Below are 21529 nucleotides of genomic sequence, written 5' to 3' on the forward strand. Positions count from 1 at the left end.
CTATTTTTAAAAACTGATTTTTACAAAATGGAAAGTAATGAGGCCCTTCAGAAAAGAATCAAAAAAACCCCCCAAAACCTCAAAAGAAAAAAATTAGGAGTTCATAATGAACATTCCATTAGTTAACCTTTAAAATGCAATCAGGACAAAATGCAAACGTACTTAAATGCCACACTATCCAGTGGGCAAGTGAAAATAATTGTAACAGCCCAAACAGTGCATTCTATTGATAAAAATGGAGATGATAAAATTGCTTTAAGATAGGAATTGGAGAAAATGTAAGTTGTGCTTCAATGTGAACTGAATGTAGGTACAAGGCAAATTATACCAATGACATTACTAAAGTGAAATGTAAGAATTATTAACAGTCCTGTCAGAAAATGTATTCAACAAATAGCTTTGTATTTCAGTGAAATAGGTAAATATTATCAGACAAGACAAAGATTAAATTCTTTCCAGTAACAGTACTTTAAAAAAAATTTAAACAGCAGCACTACAGCTGTAATTTGTATCAGTAAACCAGCATAGCTTGCATACAGGTTTTTGAAAGAGCTTTTTGGAACCTCTTTTTGATCTCTAAATATGATTCTCAATACACCTTGGGAGCTCCAAAGAACAGGAAGAAAGCTAATACAGCGACTATGTTAAAAGAAGGTAAAGGGAATGACCCAGGTTAAATTACATGCCTGTCATCTTGACTGTAATCCTCAGGAAAAGATCCAAGTTCCTCATACAGGATTAAATTAATAAATTATAGAGTTTAATGACAACTCAGAAATGACATTTTCAGGAAACAGATCTTGTAGTGCTATTATGGTATCTCTTCTTGAAGCGAACACTTATTTGATAAAAATAACAGTCATGTTATATCCTTCAGCTTTGGTTTGGCATTTGAGCTGGTACAGTAGGACATTTTAATTAACTAAAAACCCAGAAAGATTAAAAAAAAAATCCGAATGTCGCACAGTAAGTGGACTGTGAATAATCAGCAGGCCTCAAAAACCAGAAGAGGAACAATCAGCAATCCCTTGTGTGAGCAGTCCAGATCCTCTGGGGATCAGGACTGTCCATCTGCTATTCTGTCTTATGCTGCATCAAATTGTCACCAAGTCACAATAGCAGGGGATGCAAGGACTGGGGGCATGGAAAATGATGAAAGGTAAAGTCACTTCCAGAGTGACTCAGAGCTCTTGGTAAACAGGGTCCCGTTAAAAAAAAAAACAAATAAAACCCTCAAACACTAAAAACAACCCTCTATTTATTCATGTATTTTATTTATGTATTAAATACCTATTTTACATATGTTCGTATTTATGTATCTCGGTATGGTTAAATGCAATATTCTAACTGTGAACTGAAAAGTGCAGGGCATCCCTGCACCATAAACACCTTTATTCTGCAATAAATTACACTGCCTGGAAACTTACATGGGATTTAGCCTTGATAAGAATTTTTTTGAGTTTTTGGTGTGCCACTTACAAAAGGGCTCAAGGTTTGAAAAGGTGCTCATCAACAGCAGAGCCGAGGGACTCCATCTCCGGAATCTTAAGTAAAAACTGTTGAGAGCTCAACTGAGTTCACCTGACAGGTACATATATACCTACATTGAATCATGGAATAACAGAATTTAAGTTGGAAGAGACCTTAAAGATCATCTCGTTCCAACCCTCTGCCATGGGCAGGGGCACAGAATCACAGAATAAATCAGGCTGGAAAAGACCTCTGAGATCTTTCAGTCCAACCTGTGACAGAACACCATCATGTCTACCAGACCACGGCGCTGAGTGCCACATCCAGTCTTTCCTTAGACGCCTCCAGGGATGGTGACTCCACCACCTCCTGGGCAATCCAGTCCTATGCTGAATCACCCGTTCTGTGAAGAAATGCTTCCCAATGTCCAACCTGAACCTTCTTTGGCAGAGCCTCAAGGCTGTGTCGTCTTGTCCTGTCAGTTGTTGGATGGGAGAAGAGACCGACCTGCACCTGGCTACACCCTCCTGTCAGGGAGTTGCAGAGAGTGATAAGGCCCCGCCTTGAGCCTCCTCTTCTCCAGGATAAACACCCCAAGCTCCGTCAGCTGCTCCTCACAGGACTTGCGCTCCAGACCCTTCCCAAGCTCCGTTGCCTTCTCTGGACCCGCTCCTCAGCGTCTTGTGAGGGGCCCCGGACTGGACACGGAACACTCGAGGTGTGGCCTCAGCAGTGCCGAACCCAAGGGTATGGTCACTACCCTGGTCCTGCGGCCACACACCTTCCACCAGCCCAGGCTGCTTATCGCCACATCCACCCGGCCTTGAACGCTTTCCATGTGGAGGGAAAGGGGCTGGGTAGGGGCTGTGCCAGCAATCGGACACGGTTTTGTGGCTAAACTCGAATGGTCAGTCATTGGAACAGGCTGTCCCGGGACGTGCTGGAGTCACTATCCCTGAAGGTCAAGTGCCGTCTGGATCCGGCTCTGGGTGATGTGGCTTAGGGGATACAGGGGCAGTTCTGGGCACACGGTTGTACTGGATTGTCTTGAAGGTCTCTTCCAACTTTCATGATCGTATGAAACCAAGCGGACTTGCGGCTGTGTAAACGAGGCACTTGTGGAAGCGCACGCCAATGCCCGAAGGCAGCGCAATGCCCGCCCCGGGTCACGGCCGCACTCCCTCAGCCGCGGGTCCCTTTCCGGCGCCGCCCCGCCCGGCGCTGCCACATCCTCCGCTGACATCAGCCCGCGCCGCCATATTGAGCCGCCGCCGCCGCCGCCGCCAGCGCGGCCGCCCCGGGACCGGCCCGCTCCCCATGACTGCCCCCGGCCGGCGCGCGTAGGGCGGAGCGGCTCCCAGCCCGGCCCGTCCCCTCCCGAGCCGCCGCCGAGCCCCGCTCTGTCCCCGCAGCCATGACTTCCCTGACCCAGCGCAGCTCCGGGCTTGTGCAGCGCCGGACCGAGGCCTCCCGCAGCGCGGCCGCCGCCGCCGATAAGGAGCGGGGCGCCGGCGGAGGCCCCGAGGATGAAGGGCGCCGGGACGAGTCCGGCGACGACGAGAAGGGCGATTCTAAGGAAACGCGGCTCACCCTCATGGAGGAGGTGCTGCTGCTGGGCCTCAAGGACCGTGAGGTGCGGCCGGGGACGCTGTACAGGGGGTGCCCGAGGGGATACCGGTTTTTGGGGGGTGCTTTGGGGAAGAGGAGCCTGATGGTGGGATGGGGTCAAGGGCGCTGCAGGTGAGTGTGGCTGCGGGCTTGGGGACGGAGGGGACGGGGGACGTGATGTGGCTGTAATAAGCTCGGTGTTTTGGAGGAGGTAGGGAAAAGATGCACAGATTTTGGGGAGGGGGAACCCGGCAGAGTTTGTAGCGCTGCCCTTCGGTTGCGGGGTTCGCAGAGGAGCTGTCATATAAATACATATGGGAGGGAATACAGAGAGCCTGGGGCAAGATAGGGACCTGGATATGGGAGCCGGGGCTTCAGGCCAGCGTTGGGCATGAAGGCCTGGGTGGACCTGGCACATTTGTCCTCGTTCAGGTTACCCATAGCTCTAATGTGGGAGATCCCTCTACTCCTGTGGGTTTTGTCAGACAGGACTCTGGTGCTTACGAGGTCCTCCGGTGCTCTAGGATGCTGAGCAGCCCTTTTCTACTAAGACTTTGCAGAGTAATGCATGTGAAAAATATCATAAAATTGGGGGGAGGGTTATATGACAAAAATGGGCCATGAGTAATGAGAAGTGTGTCAAAATGAAGAAATGGCATTATTAAATAATTCTGTGTTTTTACTGATTTAGTAGCCTAAAAGTTTACCATGATACTGTGACTAAGTCATTGGGGAGCGTGTACTTCCACCGGTGTGTTGGATTTTTTTTTCGTTTGAAAGAGGCAATTAATATAGAAAGCACACACACTGCAGAATGTCAGTTCTGTCAGGGAAGCAGTTTAATTTGACGTGGTGTATAACGAAGTGTAATACACCTTTGTTTTAGATATGAAATATAGTATGGATTTGATTAAGCAACGTGCTTTTCTTTTTTGCGTGACGAGTAAATTAATCCAGTTCGTTGATTTGAATGGAAGTCTCTTGAAACTCTCCATGTTCAGGAAGACAAAATAATGGGGGAGGGAAGCTGATAAGTTATATGTTCTTTGATAGGGCATTGCATCTAAAATTTACTGGTTGATAGTGAATAAAGAGTGGCTTTCTTGATTAAAATTTGCTTTTTTAACACGTCACAGCACCAAGCCTGACTGAGTTCAAGCAGTGTTTGGACAGTACTCTTGGGTGCATGGTGTGACTCTTGGGAATGGTGCTGTGTAGGGCCAGGAGCTGGACTCGATCCTTGTGGGTCCCTTCCAACCCAGCTTATTCTGTGACTCTGTGATCTGTGTGTATACCTGCTACAATACCATTTTTTTTCTCTCTCAGGCTGTGTGTTTCAGGGCATATTCTTGTAGTCCCATTTTTTCAGGTGGACCTTGCCGTGTCATCCTGATAACCTCAGTAGACAGTGATCTCTTCTTCTACCTGTGAAATTGAAGGCTTGTGCATATGAGCATTTCTCTTTCTACATGCCTGAGTAGTTGGGGGAAAGTAAGCTAGGAGTGGCAAGAGCAGTTGCTGTCAGGATTGCCTTGGGATGCCTTACCTTGGGAAGGTGGTATAAACTGGGTGATCTCACAGCTCTTTGTTTTTTAACCAGGACTGTGTGTTAAATTTGCTGAATCTGTGGGCATTATGCTGTAAAGATTTCATGGTAGGGAGCGTTGTGTCTGCCTAGGAGGAGTATGTGGCACAAGTCTTCGTGGTGTATCAAAAGGCAATAGTTAACATTGGGTCTAAAAGTCTAGCTTTGCAATGGTGGGCATCAAAGTTATGAATTATCTGACTTTGCTGAGTACAGCAGTGACATACATTGACCTAATATTCCTTTGTATAGAAGAAGGAACTGAATGGTTACAGTGGCATGGATATCCATAACTCCCTTGGGATTTTGCAGTGGAGACATCGGACAAAAAGAATGAAAATGTCATCTCTAGGACAGGGGGCTTAAATGCTGGGACTGTAGCATATCCTGTTTGTGAGCTTTGTTAAACAAGAAGCATGGGGATTTGGGCTTTGGTTCTGGGTCTGCTTGTGCCCCTATGTACAGGCTACACTATTCAAAGCACTTGTCATGTGTTTTCCTTCCAAAACTGGAAGTAAAACTATAGGCTCGTTTTCCAAGATGAGTATTTTTTGTTCTCTGTTGTTCTAATGTTAAGTAAGCAGAACTAACTTACTTTACACATATGGAAATGTTTTTTACAAAGTCTTTACTTCCAGTAGAACTGATTTACCGTAACATTTGAGTGAGACTTTCTCAAGAGAGCAAGCAGAGGAGAGGAATAAATTTTATTTGTATAGTTGTGAAACTATACAAAGTCTAAGGGACAGGCAAAGGCAGGTTTTTGAGATGCAAGCTCAATTGAAAGCCTGTAAATTTAAAGCTGAGAACATCCTTCCTGTTTATTCCAACAGGATAGAGCAATTTAATGTTTAATGTAAGAAAAAAATACAAAAAGTAGACTGGATTGGCCAAAGAGCATTCTTTGGCCAATCAAGGACTCTGTTTTTGCCAAAGAACATGTTTCCCTAAAAAAAGCTGCTTTCTCAGAAAAGTCAGTGATAATGCATTGATAACATAGCTTTCAGATTTTCAGGTGATTTTTTAAATGAAATTAAACACTAGTGAATATGGCTTAACTTCATGTAAATCGTATACAAAATACCTCACATATATGGAGCTACCTGTATAATTTCTAAGTGTACATGGAGGAGTCTTTGCTATTAGGAAACAGTTTTTCAGGAAGATCCATTTAGTGATGTATTGATGAGTTCAGTGTTTCCAGGAGATTGTTAGATATTCATGTGAATCCTGCTTTCAGGGTTGTGCAATGGTCATAAACAACCACAGCAAGACTCTTGAGTTGTTGTCTGGTTGCTGCTGCAGTATGGATTCAGCCATGGGAATTTCTGGCAGCTGTAAAACAAACACACTGCCCCTCAATCCGATTCCTTATGTGTGAACACAATTAAATGTGTTTGAACATGCTTCTTGGACATGGCCTTTTTGTTTGTTAATGTTGTGTCCCCCACCAGGTTGGCCTAATTCAATTGTACATAACGTGTCTGTTCTGGTTGCTCTTTTCCACCAGCAGTTCTTCTTACATCGCTATCTTCTTTCTGTGTACACCTAACTATTTCTGTGTTCCAGAGTCAACACAGGTTATAAGGGATATGTGCTGAAATATTTGCATGGTTGCATAACATGACAGATGCGGTGTCCTTGGAGGAGCAGGTAATAAACTGGAAGAAAATACATTACTAAAGTTTTTCAGGGAACCATCACAATTACCTGCATGTATTTGGAAACCCTTTAGAAATGTGTCTGGAAAAGAGAGTCAGGTTCATCCATTTAAAGCAGAGCAATAGCCAGTTGCTGTAGGAATAAAGAGCATGCACTGAAGTAAACCAGTATTAGGTAAAAAACCAGTATTGTGACAGGATAGGCCAAAGCCACAGGAAAAGGGAGTTACAGTGTAGAACTACTGAAGCAACAGAAGGGAGTGATGAATATTAGAAGTTATATTCTAACTTACTTAAAAGTGATAGCTAAGGGATGAGTACATGGTAGGCAGTTCATTACAGGTCCTCCAGACATCCTGTAATTCAATCCCATAAAAATTGAGAGGTTGTGAGGTGGCCCTGCTGTGTAACTGTTGCTCCATTGAATTTCATCCTTGTAGGGTTTCTTTTGCTTGTGGGTTTGGCGATTTTTTCCCCACGTTTTTGAAATTTTCTCTTGGTACTTGTTGGGAATCTATTCAAATACAGCAGTGCACTCACCTGCTTTTATCGTCTATGCAATTGCCACAGCTAAACAAATTGAAGCAGCTAGAGAGACCTGGCACACTAAGATAAAATATTTATTTGATCTGTAACTAATTCCTTACTTGCTGAAAGAATACTCGTTTAAAGTATGCTGAAAAATATCTGGCTACTGCAGTCTACCATAATGTTAAATATTTCTTGGATTTTTTACCTTTTCTTAGCTGAAGACTTAGATGTCATTTGTGGAAGTGAGGTAGTGTTAAATCACATTATTAGGTACAGAAATTATCTTGGATCTTTGTTGCTCATGTTTGGCCTTGAAAAATTTCATTTATTACTGAAGATTTGGTTTTGCAGCATAGCTTTGTGTCCACAGAGGTCACATGAAGGTTTCCAGCTTATGGTATTTTTCATTGTATTGAAATAAGCTACTAGGGAACTAGTGTGCCTGCTTCAGATGGGGTATTCTGTATTGATCAGATTAGTACTAAAATGTAGTTTCTTTATTATTCTTACAAATATGAGTGTCTGACTTGGTTTCTGAATGTTATATTTTAGTCCTAAAGGTACTTCTGTGAAAGGTGACATAGGAATTTTGAAAACATTTGAAATGTGGGTGGTGTTTTTCCTGCTCTTAAGATTTGACTTACTGAAACTGATAGTATGATGCAGAAGTCTGAGGGGATTTGCCTTAACAGATTTTGAAAAGTCTTCTTTGTATCCTTTTTAGTATTTTTTTCCTCTCATTAAAAAAAGTTTTAGCAAGAGGCTGAATGTCAACTTAGAAGCGCCCAAGTTTTGGTGGAAAATTTCTGAGGCAAACAAGTGTAAGTTGAAGAGGCGTCTACTGGGAATTCATTCGCATTGCAGTTGAAGAGTGATGTATGAATGTGTTGAAACCTGGACAAAGACATGCTTTTTCTCAAATGTTCAGGGCCTAATAACAGCAAAGTGTGTAATGTCTGTGGTGAAAAATTCTTTCTTTCATAGTTGCCTACCTTTTTGGTCTTTTTAATTTTTTTATCTCATGTCCATAGATAAATTACAGGAGAAATTACGTAGATAAATTACTAGGAGAAGATAGGAGGTGTGAGAGGAGGAGTACCCCAATTCTCTTTGCTACAAGATGAGTGAAGTGCCTCTTTACCATGCTGCTGAATAAATCCTGCTTTTGGGCTCTTCGGAGGATATGCTGATTTTGAATCATTTGCATGCAGTTGGTGTGGTTATCCCTGCTCTCATAGCATGGTTGATCTGTAATCTATATTGTTTTTCTATGGATAAGTTTGAGTGTGGCAAAGTCCCTTTTTTATGGCAAGCTGTCTAGAGTAGGGCAAAGACAAAAACATTGTCAGAGCGTTTTTAGTAGTGATTTCCACTTTTTTAAGTGCTCTTAAACAAAGCTTTAACTTGAGTGCTCATAAAAACACACTATAACTCTTCCTCCTCTCCCTATAGGAAGCTGCTTTTATTAAAAATTTTGCATGAAGTATATATAAGAAAGTTTTGCTCTTTACTGCTAGAAGGGAAATAATCATGACACTGGAAATAATACTTTGTATTAAAGAAGTAGTGGTATTTTTTCGGGTGTTCTTTGATCCTAATGTGGACAAAGTATTACAGCACTTATTTCAGTTAGTCAAGGTCCATGTAGTGGGACTTTTTTGCAAGGGTAAAAAATGACCAGACTAAGTGTTGCAGACAGTATATTTAAGAATTACTTTCTTACAGGTCAAATAATTTCTACAGCACATACTCATCCTTGTGTTGCATTACTGGGAAGAGGGGAAGCTAGTCTGGAGGAAATGTGTGGCTTGAGTTCCGCTGCACAGACAACATTCTCAGTTGGTTTTTTCATAACTTTTAGTAAAAGAAGAAAATAACTAGCCATGTGCCACTTTTAACTAGTTTTTTTTCTAGCTTGCAAAGAGGTCTTAGATAAATTTCGTAACTTGCTTTCTCTCAGAATTATTGATAAAATCTTACTGCGGAAGGATTTCTCATGTGCTTTTCAGACATAAAAATTATGAGATTGCACAGTTCTCAACTGCTCTCTTCCTCCAGGTGCACTGCATGTAAGCCTGGATGAATAGGAGCACAAAGGTGTGTGGTACTATCGCTAAGCTGCTAGTCTGTGTGAACTGGCGTTGTGCATGCCAAGTCTTTCCCATCTCTCCCAGTACAACATATACTAAACTACTGCATTTCACCCTTTTTTTTTTTTTTTTTTCCCTTTTTCCTTCCCTGTTTGTGATGAACCATTGAGATAATACACCCTGTAAGCTAGTAGATCTTTGTAATGGGAAAGGTGTTACATTCAAAGCTCTTTTTTTATTTGTGGATGTTACATGATTTATTCATCACACTAGGAAATTAGCTGTCAGGCTTTTTGCATATCTTTCTCTTGCTGATACTCTTTTAAGCACTTGTGAGCTGCTTTTTGCTATATGCTTTCTAGTCATCTGCCTTTATGGTCTTACTAGATAGCATCATGTAATTATGTTATTTGGAGTCTTTAGCTGCTAGGCTGTCTTTTGTACATGGTTTTAGAAGAAGGTTTGTATTAGCTTGTCATTCTTGTATAGCACAGCACATTGCACTTTCATTTGTTTTATTTCAATAGACACTTGGTTTTACCGTGGTGCTTCCACACTGGGCAGTTTCTACCACGAGAGAAGCTTTCTGTACATATTGTGTTGTAATTTCAGTGTTCTGTCTTCTGCAGTGCACAGTGACCCAGGCAGGTATATGATACTCATTGTGTAGCTTGAGGTGAATGTCAGGTGGATGTTCTGTCTGTACTGATCGCTCAGGAAGGGCTAACTGCAACAACTTTGCCTGAGCTGGGTATTTAAATGGAATTCCTGCTTTAGCAGCTTCTATGGCTGAGACTTTCAGTTTGGAGTTAGTATATGTTAAATACTAAATGGAGGAGCTTGTTCCTTTTAATGTGAGAAGAGTGCAGTGGGTGGACTTTTATTTAATCTCACAACAAAGATGTTGACATGGCATTATTATGGAATACTCTGTTTCTTGAAAATTGTTTGCACCTGGACAAGTGAAACAAGTGACAAACTAGAAGCTTGTTCTGAAAAAATCTGAAAGAAGGATGGGTGAGATTTGACAAAGAAAAGAGGAATCTCTCTCCCTTATGTACCCTGTTTTTTGAAGACCCAAAATATGACTCTAGAATGCCATCCATATTAACGACCAGATGCAGATTACTCAAAATTAAGCATTGTGCATCTCCCCAGTTTGAAATAATACAGCATTTTACCTGTATTATTTCTTTTACAGTGTTTTTAATTGTGACTGCTGTAAAAGAAAAGGTAGAAGAGAGGAGGGTAGATGTTTTATTTGGGGGCAGATACACTGTATTTATAAGACTGGAGGAGGGAATTATATTTTAATCAGTGTGGCCTAGTTAGTCAAAGTTAGTGAAACCTCTATCTCTTATTTAGCCAATAAGGGACCTGCTTTGTCTGTATTAGAAAGACATACCAGATTCAGTTTTTCCTGCTGTTTTTAAGAGAAATGTATCGGACCTGTCTGGGGTAGAGTTGATTTTCGTCATAGCAGCCAGTATGGTGCCATGTTTTTTATTTTTGGCCAAAACAATGTTGATAACAGAACAGTGGTGATAACACGCACCCTGTGTTTTCTGTTGCTGAGCAGTGTTTGCACAGCATCAAGGCCATCTCTGTTTGTCACTCTGCCACCCCCTCAGTAGGGTGTGCAAGAGGCTGGGAGGGGGGACAGCCAGGATGGCAGACCCCAACTAACCAGAGGGATACCCCCGGCTGTGCAGTGCTATGGTCAGCAATAAAAAGAGAGTAGAGAGAGCAGGGTAGATGGTCATAGCTTGGGGACTGCCTGGGCATCAGTCTGCTTGTGGGAGGTACTAAGCGTTTAGCATCACTTACTTTTGTTTTTTTCACTTAGGTCTTCCCATTCTCTCCCCCCATGCCAAAGTGACTGGGGCAACAGTTATGTGGGACTCAGCTGCCACCCAGGCTCAGCCCAGCACTAGGAGACACTAAATTCTAATTAAACATTTATTTCATATAAATACCAGATTTTACATTAAGTACCTTTAGGAGGTAGAGTAGAAATCTGTTTGTTGAAATCAAAGGTTATTGAACAAACTAATTAATTACGTCTTAATTTTGCACCAATATGCAGAATAGAGATTGGACCCTGATGGAACGTGGCTTTGCAAGAGTCATACAAATATTTGAAGTCATTATCTGCTTGTGTATACACTTAATCATGAGGAAAGTTGGGCTTCTGAGTTTGTCTTGTCATTTCTAAGTGATCAGTCAGACTCTTAAATGTTGATTTAATCAGAAGCCTCATAAGGGTTCAGCAGTATGTGTGTGCTAGTTGCTTCCTCCTTAGCAAATTTAGGTTTATTATCTTCATTTTAATGAGAGATTTGCCTGTGTAACATTTGCCTGTGTACATGCTTGAAAACGTGGGCAATAACATTTGGCTTTAGTGCTTTCAGCGCCTGACAGCAGTTGCTATGTGTTTCTTATTCCTAAATGCAGTGGCAGGTTAATCAAATACCTGACAAGTTGCTTGTCAAGAATACTGCGCTTTGTAGAATATGTATGCGTGCTTTCCTAAAGTATTTCTGTGTTTGACTGTCAGAACGTTTCAGAGATTTCCCCCACTAACTTACCTTCTATTTATAACTAGAGTACAATTTATGTTCCAGTAAAATGACTAATGATTTCATTTGCATGAAAAGAGGAAATCAGGAGGGACTGGAGTCAAACATCAAAGTCTTTGCCTTGTAGTATTCCAGTAATAAACACCCCTGCAGTCTGACTTGCCTTTTTCTTCTTAATTTTCAAAAGTTTCATAGGTTAGGATGTATTATTAGATGTCCTGCAAGTTTCTGGGTTGAGAAGGTGGTGGCTTACTTGAAAAGTCAGATCTGCAGGAAAGAGCTAGCTAGGTGTAGGTTGAAAAAGACCTAGTCTAATGTGGAGAGGAATCCAGTTTATTTAAATTGCACATGACTTGAAGTTTGAATATTTTTCCTTTGACACATGAGAAAATCCAGAGTATTTCTATAGCAGTGTTTTACTTGAATATTTTTTTAGCATTTACTAAAGTAAATGCTAAAAAACAGGGAAGTTTTGGGCATCTTGTTTTTATCTTTTTAGTGTTATTATTGAGTTTCCAACTTGAGAGGAGCTGTTGACTCCCTGGAAGTCATAGAAGCCCAGCAGAGAGACCTTGACAAATCAGGGGATTGGGTTTCATTAACTGCATGAGGTTTAACAAGGGCAAGTGCCAGATTCTGCAGTTGGGTTGGGGCAACACTGGATGTAGGGGGGAGTGAGATTCTGGAAATGTCTTGGGCACATGGTGAGATTGTTGGGGGTGTCCTGTGCAGGGCCAGAAGCTGGGCTTGATGATCCTTGTGATTCCCTTCCACCTGAGGTTATGGGTACAGGATATCATGGGATACGATTTTGTGATTTCTGACTGATGACTGGTAAAAGGGATGAATGTCTCCTAAAATTATTTTGTCTTTATAATGTCCTCAAAATGTTTTTTCCAGCTATTTCTTTTACTGGATCTGAAATTTCTTTGTTATCCATTTTAGAGATATCTGAAAAATGAAACTGTTGCTTTTGGTTATTAAATACATTGTTTGTCTGTATAATACATTAAAAATAGCCTTCTCTGAATGCATTCATGTCAAGTGGAGCTGGGTCATGTGTTTAACCAAATGTTTTAAAACAAGTTGATCTGTAGAAGCAGTGAAAATCAATGTATGATAGACAGTAGATGGTTTGTCTTTTAGTAATTTGCTAATAATTACGAATTTTATTGAATCATGTTGCTGTCTGAACCAAAATTCAGTTTTGTGTTTCAGGATTGCTTGTTGTCTTGGAATCTAAGCATGAAGAAAAATAATTGAATGTGTTCTCAGCTTAACCATCATTCTTGTATTCCAGAATTGTGGAGGTTTTTTGTCTCTCTTGTCTGATAAGTCCATTGAGAAGGAAAAAGATTGAAACTATTATTGAAGAGTTATTCAAGCAAGACACCCTAACCCTGAACATTTTATTTTCAATTTGGGCTAAAACCACACAGTTCCTTGCCAAAAGAAGTTGATTTGGGACTTGCCAAAGAATGCTGCCAGAGAAGCTGAATTTGGTTTTATGTTTAAATCTGGCTTTGTGCAGTACTGTAGCGTTGTGAAGTATGAGATTTTCTTAAAGGTAGTAAGTTGATAGCTATTAGAGTTAGTAAAATGAAATACATATATTTAATGTATATTAGAAAGTGAGAATCTCTGGGTCGTTAAAGCACATGCATAATTTGACTATGTCAACTTGTCTTGTTTGAGGCTTACTGTCAGCTGCAGCTTCTGTGCTGTTACTATGCTTACATTCAGGTTGATATAAATTACAATAACCTGCACTGGAAAGAAAAGAACAGATCTTTTTGGTTCCCTGAAGATGAAAATGGATCAGTTCATATGGGATACCTATGGTGAGAGCAGTCTACTTTTACCTTGAGAATTAAAGTAGTTTTGGACATTCCAGCCTGTCTTCAATAAATGTTGCAATAGGTTTTCCTTTTTCTTGTCTTCTGTAATTGTTTTCTGTTGTTTGCATTTTTCCCACATTGTTATAAGTATGTTTACTTAGGCTGGCAGAAAGACTTTTTAGTTGGTTCTCACTAGACTTCAAGATGCTTTATTTGTTTAGTCTGTCCAAGGCTACTGAAGCTGAATCAGAGAGTCACAGAAGTCTGTATAAGGATCTAGCTGAGGTGGAACAAATGCTGGCTGGCTGCAGAAGAGAAGTTCTAGTATTGACCAGCATTTCTGTTTGTCATTGGGAACTTGGAAAAGTTTGTGGACTTTCTTGAATTTTGTGTTCATTCTTCCAAGACCAGTTTGCCTGCTATTACGTTGTGAAGCTTCTTGTAACAGCATGCTGGAAGAAAATACTTCTTTTTTTTTTTTTTTTTTTTTTTTTTGGAGTTCATTATTTCTAAGGGATAATCTAAAAATAATGTAATTGAATTTTTTGACTGAAAAAGTCCGGTGTCAGATTTGTTGTACAAATGCTTTATAAAACACACTAAGCGTTAAATCAAGCATCTATGGCATCACTCTTGCTGACTCCTACCCCATGCAAAAGTGTATTAGTTGTTCCTTGTAGAATGATGATGTTCCTAAATAAATTACTAACTTTTAAGAGTTTTCATATCTAAAGAATCCGTAAACTTAATGCTTAATTTTATTTCCCAGTAGCTCAGTTACTGACTTTGATTTGCCTGAGATTACTGCTTGTAGTTGTGTTATCATGAAGAAGAGGTTTCTTACGTGCAACAATATCAGACAGTTTCTGTTTCTGCAATCAGCAGTTCCAATCAGCAGTTTCACCTTGAGCTAGGAAGGACAGGAACAACAGAATCATGTGCAGGTGTTAGGAGACAATGTTCCATACTGTTCCTTGTCCTCTCCTAGTGCTGTCAGCTGGTATCTCCGTTTAATCCAAGAGGATGCAGTGTTTCTGTTGTAGAAGAGTGCTGGTAATAGATGCATTTGGAATTCTTAAAATCAGGCTTTTGGGTCAACAGAATGAATTTAAATTCTATGCTAAAACGTTATTTATAATAAACCAAGTAGTTTTGTTACCCTTTCTCTATATGTTCTGCTTATATTTTGTACTTCACTTATTTGAATTTGGGAGCAGTTTTAAGATGTGTTGTAGAAGTTCTTTAGGTAAGTGCTTTCAAAAACTCACAGTAATATTAGTAGTTGTAGAGAGACTACGTAAAGGTATTAAGATGGTTGCTGTCTTTTGGGGGAATAAAAAGCCCTATGCTTTTCACTCCACTAGTACTCTTCATTAAAATCAAAATACTTTCAGGCAGTGTTTGTTTCATGAGCAGTCGTATCTGTGAAGCAGATTAAAGTTGTAAAGTTTCTTGTGACCAATTCTCACATTGGAGATAGGGTACAGGGGGAAGCAAGCAGTCATCTCTGACATGAAAACTGTGGCAGACCAAAGTTCCTAATAACTTTTCACCTGCTGCAGAGCACCTGGACAGTGTATGCTGTTAATCCTTTACTTTCTGTTCTCCCCAGCTGTCTTTCTGTGATCACAAAACTACTACTTCAGGGAGGAACTCCTTAACTAAAAAAGTGACATTTCTGTCACAATTGTGATTCAGTCCGTTATGAAATACAACTTTCTACAGCCTGTATTTCAAGATAAATTGTCTCTGCTTGTCTTTTGCAGTAGGTTTTAAATGGGTGACAGATGATGATTTTATATTATTATGTTCTCTCTGTGCTTTGTGTTGGCTAATAATAGGCTAGTAGGTGCCTCTGAAAGAACTTGCTGTTGCTTCAGAGAATTGAAAAGGGATGCTATTGCTGTCTTGTCATATTTAAATAATATAACTTCCAATTTATGATAATCAGGGTAGTCATTGCTGAAGTCCAAAACAGGGAGCTGAAGGTAATGATGAATAGTGCGTGATACCTTAAGCTTTATGCTTTTTGTATTTTCTGAGCAGATTTTAGTCATGAATGGCTTTAGCACACGTATCCTGATAGTGTTCTTTGTCCTGAAGACTAAGTTCTAACTGAAACTATTCAGGTTATAAAAACTGTTCAGGATTTGCATGCAGTTTATCTATGGAAGTGTGGGTTGTCACTGAATGAGATGCTGTTACATGTTGCTGTCTGTCCCAAGCACATTCCTTCCCTTTCCCATGCTGTCTCTGAAATTTGTTCACCTGCGTGGTGAATCAGGTGAGGAAACTGGCCATTAGCTCTCAGAAAGACCACTTTCTCATCTGGATGACTTCACAAATGCTGCTGTGGGCTCAGGAGAGAGAACAGCAATGTGCTTCCCTGGACTGAAGAAATACTTTGTCTTCAGCAGCAGTTCAGGCTTTGGACTACTTCCTTGGGTTTAGTCCTCAAACAGCTAAAAGTGAAGATATGTTGGAGGACATACCATCTCCAGTTCCAAATTGCAAGGTTTTGTGCAAGGTTAAAATGAGATGTGGTGATACTGACTTGAAGGGTCAGTAAAACTGAAATGAATCTCTTCAAGATAAAAAGTAGTGATTCACAAGAGTTGCTTGTGCTGGGAAGGTAGTTGAACACTAGGGTATCATTTTGTCCTGTTTCTTTTCCTGCTGTTTTTCCCTTGGTGTTTCTCTTTGCCACTTTTAGTACCTCTAAGAAAAGAAATCTGAGTTTATGTATGTATAGAACATGAGTCTTTCTCAGAATTAACTACACACAGTGAGCATGCAGGTACATTTTCCCTCCATGACACTGCTGTGTAAATGCTAGATATAGGTAGACTCTTTGCTAATTGTGCTATTCAACATGAAAAGCAGCTCATATAAAATTTATACCAGCTGATAACTCAATTTACCTTGTCCAGTCCTACAGATGACCTGAACTGACTTTGAAAAGTTTTTTTTTCCTAGTTCAAATTCCATTTTAGTTAGTCTATCTCAGATTTACATGTCTTGACAACTGTTTCCTCTTATCCTCATCTGAGGAGTAGAACTGAACGTTGTGTGTTCTATGTGTCTCCAAACTGTATATTTATTATTCTGGCGTGTGTATTTGGTGAGGGTCCCTAAGTGGACCTGGAGATAATTGTCCTCAGTAACTTCCCCTGATCCCAGCAAGCATGGGATATTTTCCAGTATGTTTGTCATCTGTGATCTCAGAGAACATACCATGAAAATAGTCTGCCATATGTTGGAAAGAATAGATAGCAAGGAAGAAACCCCTGTTTGGGAAAGCTCAACACTTGTTTGTATATAAACAAACCAGTAGCTCTTGTGTCTCAGAGCTTTTATATTGCTCAACAGAATGTTTGAGGGCCATCTATGCAGAAGTAATGAAAGTAACAGCAAACTCCAGTGAGTTTGGGAAGTCTAATTTTTCTTATCTTTCATCATCCAGGTAGAACTTGTTGCATTTTTTTTGTCTGAAATACTATTCTGATAGAGAACAGGGTAGCTGTAAATTCAGAATTTACTGTTTCCTAATGTGAAAGCTTTCTTGAACCTGGATTGTACCTCCTAGCTGATAAACCCTGAAACTAAGGATTTGATGTCTTCTGACTAGACTGTAAGGTGTAATACCTTGGAGCTGGGACTTCTGAACTCCTCAGAAGCTGTAATTGTTCATTTCTGCTTTCTGTTAGTTGGCCATCTTCCCTTCTGATTGAGCTGCCATGTCTGGAAAGAGTTTAACCAACATTTTATTTATTTTGTCTGTACACAAAGTTTCAGAAATTTACCAAATTTCAAAGTCCTTTCTTTGTGTCTTTCATAAAAGAAAAATTTGGAATTTCCTGAGAACAGGAATTCAGGGGTTTGGGTAGCTGCAATGATGTTTCTCCTTTAGAAGGTTCCCTTCAGTTGTTCGGTTTATTTGTTTACCATGGATGTTTTAGTTTTATGTTTAAGTAGAGGTTGCTAGGTGAGGGTCTAAGGAGTACTATTAAGTTTGAATGTAAAATGAAAAGGCTTTTACTAAGTGAAGCATAGACTGGGCAGTTTTATGTGCATTATCCCAGAGAAACTTCTGTTGTGGTTCTTCATAAATGTAAATTGAGTCTGAGTCGGCCAAAACTTTGACCTAACACTGACCTATGATACTGAATATGAGTCTGTGTGGATCTCAGGATGGGCCTGAGGGACCTGTTGTGCTAAAATAAAAAAACACTGAAATTTTTTGGTGAGTAGGCAGCTGTAACCCATGAGTTATCTTCGCAGACCATTACATGAGTTTATGATGCTTTTTTAAAAGATGCATGAAGCTGATTGCCATTTGCAATGGCTCTGTGGTCTGCAGAGTAATTGCAGTAGCTTGAGACTCTTTGGATTATAATGCATTGGCAGCTACAGTCTGTGTTCTGTAAACAGGTGCCCTTAACCATGTGAGTTAAACACATCATATTTATTTATATTACCGTGTTTGTATTTTGACGCCTCAGGGTTGTAACTCTGCAAGCATTTTTCTTTCCTTTCTCTTGAATCTGAGGTAATTTTAATGGATTTTTTTACTCTGCCTTCTCCTTTCTTGTCTGTGCCAGGTATAGTAGAACTGCTGTTCACCTATTCTGAGTTAACTGAAGAAGTGGAGAGAGAATGTGTATTTCTGTAGTGGGAAGAGCAACTGTTAGCAACTCTGACATATGAAACAAAGTATTCTTGAGTAAAAGGTTACCCGGTCTTTTGTGAGTCTTTTGTTCTATATTTTATTTAGAAAGTTGTTGGGGTTTTTTCCCCTTTTTTTTTTATTCAACTTTGCAATCCATTAGGGGTTACTTCTCTGTATGTATAAAAGTAAAATTACATCTACAACTTAATTGCATTTTTTGCACTGTTACTGCTGGGTACCTCTAAATTGCACTTGGGATACAGAAAATAGTGATGTTCGTTCAGTGTGGTCTTTCTGTTTGTTAGATTTTTTTAGTTATTTTTTGTTTGTTTGTTTCAAATAGAGCTAGTGTGACAGTAGCCTGGAAGCTGAGTAGTAGCAATGTGAGACGTAACGGTGAGAGTCACTGCTCTGTGAAGGCCGGCTGTTTCGTGCTTAAGTGAAATGATTTTGAAGTTTTTTGCAAGTCTTAAAGCAGCCTTTATTATGTAGAAGTCACTAACATACTTGGCACCAAATACCTTCAGGCACATCTGATCACGTTAGTCTTCTCACACTGATTTTTTGACATACTTGTGAAGTTACAGTGGTCATGGCTGCAGTGCCCTGTTGGATCAGAGATAAGGTGTTAGCCTTTTAAAGAAAAAAAAAATTTACAAACAACCTTTTGAATTTTAAAATCTCTCAAGTAAATTTGTGGCTCTAAAGAGACTAAGTAGAAGCAGGAAGTGGAAAGTAAGGTAGTTTACGTAATTGGCCTTTGTTATACAATGGACTATTTAATAGGGAGTTTCAGGTGATTAATGAATAACTGAACAGGAATACCTGTGTGAGCTGGAAGTCAGGTAAAAGGGAAGGGAATAAGAGAAAGTGAATAAATCCCATAGCTGGTGGGAAAGAAATGGCCTAATGAATATGGATTTTGAATAACTTATTCTTAAAGCGGAAAGAGAATCTTAGGTCTTTGCTTTGCCATACCTGGGTGGAAAGTCTGAGCTTTCAAAGTTAATATGGTAACAAGTATTTGGTGTAAACTTTATTCTTATTTCCCTTTATGCTTGTCTAGCAAAACTAGTTTTTAGCTGAAAGTTTCTAGGTCACGTCTGATGAAAAATGCTTTTGTGCTGTGTTTGTGTAAATAAACATGACAGTTATAAACAGTTTTTTGATCTTTGAGTCATTGTAGATTTAAAATTTTGTCTTGCAAGCTATTCATAGCTTAAAGTGCTATTCTAGTGTGATTGCTGTCAGATAAAAATAATCTCCTGCTTTGTATGTCTTCCCCCCTGCTGCTTAGCAACTTTAATGAAATAAGTATTTCTTTGAGTTAGAAAGTTTATAAAACTATAAGACTTGCAGGAAGACAGGTGATGTAAAAATACTTGGTGTTGTATTTGTGAGAAAATTAGTGCTGTTTGAGAGCATTAAATAGTGCAGTTAGTTGCATTTCTAAATAGTGGTGTTTGATCTTCAGTCAAGGGTTTTCAGACTGCTAGGAATTTGGAATAACTGAACAGTTTTTAAAACCATTTCCCTGTCTCATTCCCATGTGCTGTAATGAGCAGTGGCCAGTGCACATTCAGGGAGAGGGTGGGCTCAGGATGACAATTCCCCCAGTGTACATTGACTTCATCCTGGTCCACATGTGGTTTACAGATCCATTGCTGTCTGTCAAACTTCATTATTAATCTTGTTTTTTAAAGGATTGTTAAAAAACTTTTGCCTTCCTGTTAAAACAACTTAATGGAAAAACAGAAAAGAAGTTGGCTACTGACTCCTAACCGATCAGCTAGCTTTGTTTATCACCTTTTAGCCCTTGTTTCCTTTATAAATAGTGTATTATTCTATATTGCCATTCCACCTCTCTGTATATTATTAATGTCCACCCCTTTGTTTCGCTTCTGTGCACCTTTTCTAGTTATGCTGTATGCCATTTAAAGTAGGTGTCAATAGGGTGTTTGGAGTGTCGAAGATAAGTGTCTTCCATTCAGTTTTAGTTACTCCAGGAAGTTTGAGTTAATTTAAAGGATGATTTAGTTAGACTGTTGTGTGCTAAACCAATGTTCTGTGAAGGTTCCTTCGATTGTCTGATATCTTTGCAGTAGGTGTCAAAATCAACTAGTTCATCTACCTGAATAATCAGGAAAGATCAGTTTAATGGATTGAAAAGAATCTCTTTCTTAACTGTTAATAGCTGTGCACTTTCTGTGTATGGAAATATAATGTTTCTTCTCTAGAGGATTGCCTGTGAACTCTGAGCCTGGGGGGCAGAAAAAAAATAAGAAGATTGTGACACATTGCACAGTCTCATGATTTTAATGTCTTCTGACCCACCAGAGCAAGCAGCTCCATTTATGAAGGATATAATCTTTTTGAGCTGTCTTTCAGGATCACTTGGTTAAAAGCTGTTAGATGGGTGTGCAGTCTCCATCCTTGGAGGTTTTTGAGACATGCTTGAATAGAACCCTGAGCAATTTGACCTGACTTTGTAACTGAATCTGCTTGCAGCAGGAGGTTGGACTAGAGACTCCAGTGGTCACTTTCGACCTGAATTATCTTACGAGCCCTTATTTCTCTGCAATCCTCAGCCTATGGCCATCCATGTTAACTACTGGAACAGAGGAATTTACATCTGGTAATTGGTGCTGGGAGTGGTGTAGTTAATGTCACTTCACTGAAAAATAGTAATTTAAAAAATAAATTCAGCTTTCATTACTGAGAAGGGGAAAAAGCATCAGCACTTTAATTGTTTGTGTAATAATATGGAACTTTCTGTGAATATAAAGAAGTGCAAATACATTGTGCCTGTGAGCTTGTGCAGTAGATTTTTAGTTTGTGTATATATTGTCTGACTTCAGAAATTATTATGTAAAGAGACTGATTGGAGATAGAATATGGTAGTCACATCTCTTCCTGCTCAAGCAAATACTGAACCTTATCATGTCTGTTATTTGACAAAGAAAAGCTGGTGCCAACCATAATCCTAACTACCGAATGGCATCCTAAGAGTAGCTGATACTTGCAAAGTGTCAACTCTAGAGTAGAAGGCTGATTAGATAACTTCTCAAATGCCTTTCCAAACTTATATTTATGGTGTTTTAAATAAATATATGGGACCTATTTTGGTAATTGCCTTAGAGATTCAGGGCTTTTGTAGACTTTTTGGAAGTATTGGTCATCTATATAATACAGCTCTTGAAAACAGCTAAGTGCAAAATTGAAGCAAATAGTCTCACATTCCTGGAAATCTGTACTTGATGACGTTAGTTAGAGACTGGTTTTTAAATTTAGTGGACTTAGGATATGGGCATTGTATCTTTATATATTGGCAGCTTTTGTCTGCAAAAAGAGTAAAATTGACTTGCTCTTGATTTAAGCTAGTCTTGGTTATTGGTTAAGACAAATTTATGAGAAGCAGAGCTCTTTTCTGCCCTGCCTTGTCCTGTGTAGAGCACCTTTCTGTAAAGTATCCCAAAGTCAGTATTTTCAGAAGTGCTT

General features: G+C 39.7%; 1 protein-coding gene across 1 annotated transcript in view; it reads left to right on the forward strand.

The window, feature by feature from the left end:
- Positions 1 to 2739: 2739 nt before the first annotated feature.
- GOLPH3 (golgi phosphoprotein 3) overlaps positions 2740 to 21529 on the forward strand; it is a 32826-nt gene continuing 14036 nt past the window's right edge. The window contains exon 1 of the mRNA XM_048291596.1: positions 2740 to 3103. Within this exon, the coding sequence (XP_048147553.1) occupies positions 2885 to 3103 (219 nt within the window). The 5' untranslated portion in view covers positions 2740 to 2884. The remainder of the gene's footprint in view (positions 3104 to 21529) is intronic.

The sequence above is a fragment of the Corvus hawaiiensis genome, chromosome Z, assembly GCF_020740725.1.
Source record: "Corvus hawaiiensis isolate bCorHaw1 chromosome Z, bCorHaw1.pri.cur, whole genome shotgun sequence".
NCBI classification, from domain to species: Eukaryota; Metazoa; Chordata; class Aves; order Passeriformes; family Corvidae; genus Corvus; species Corvus hawaiiensis.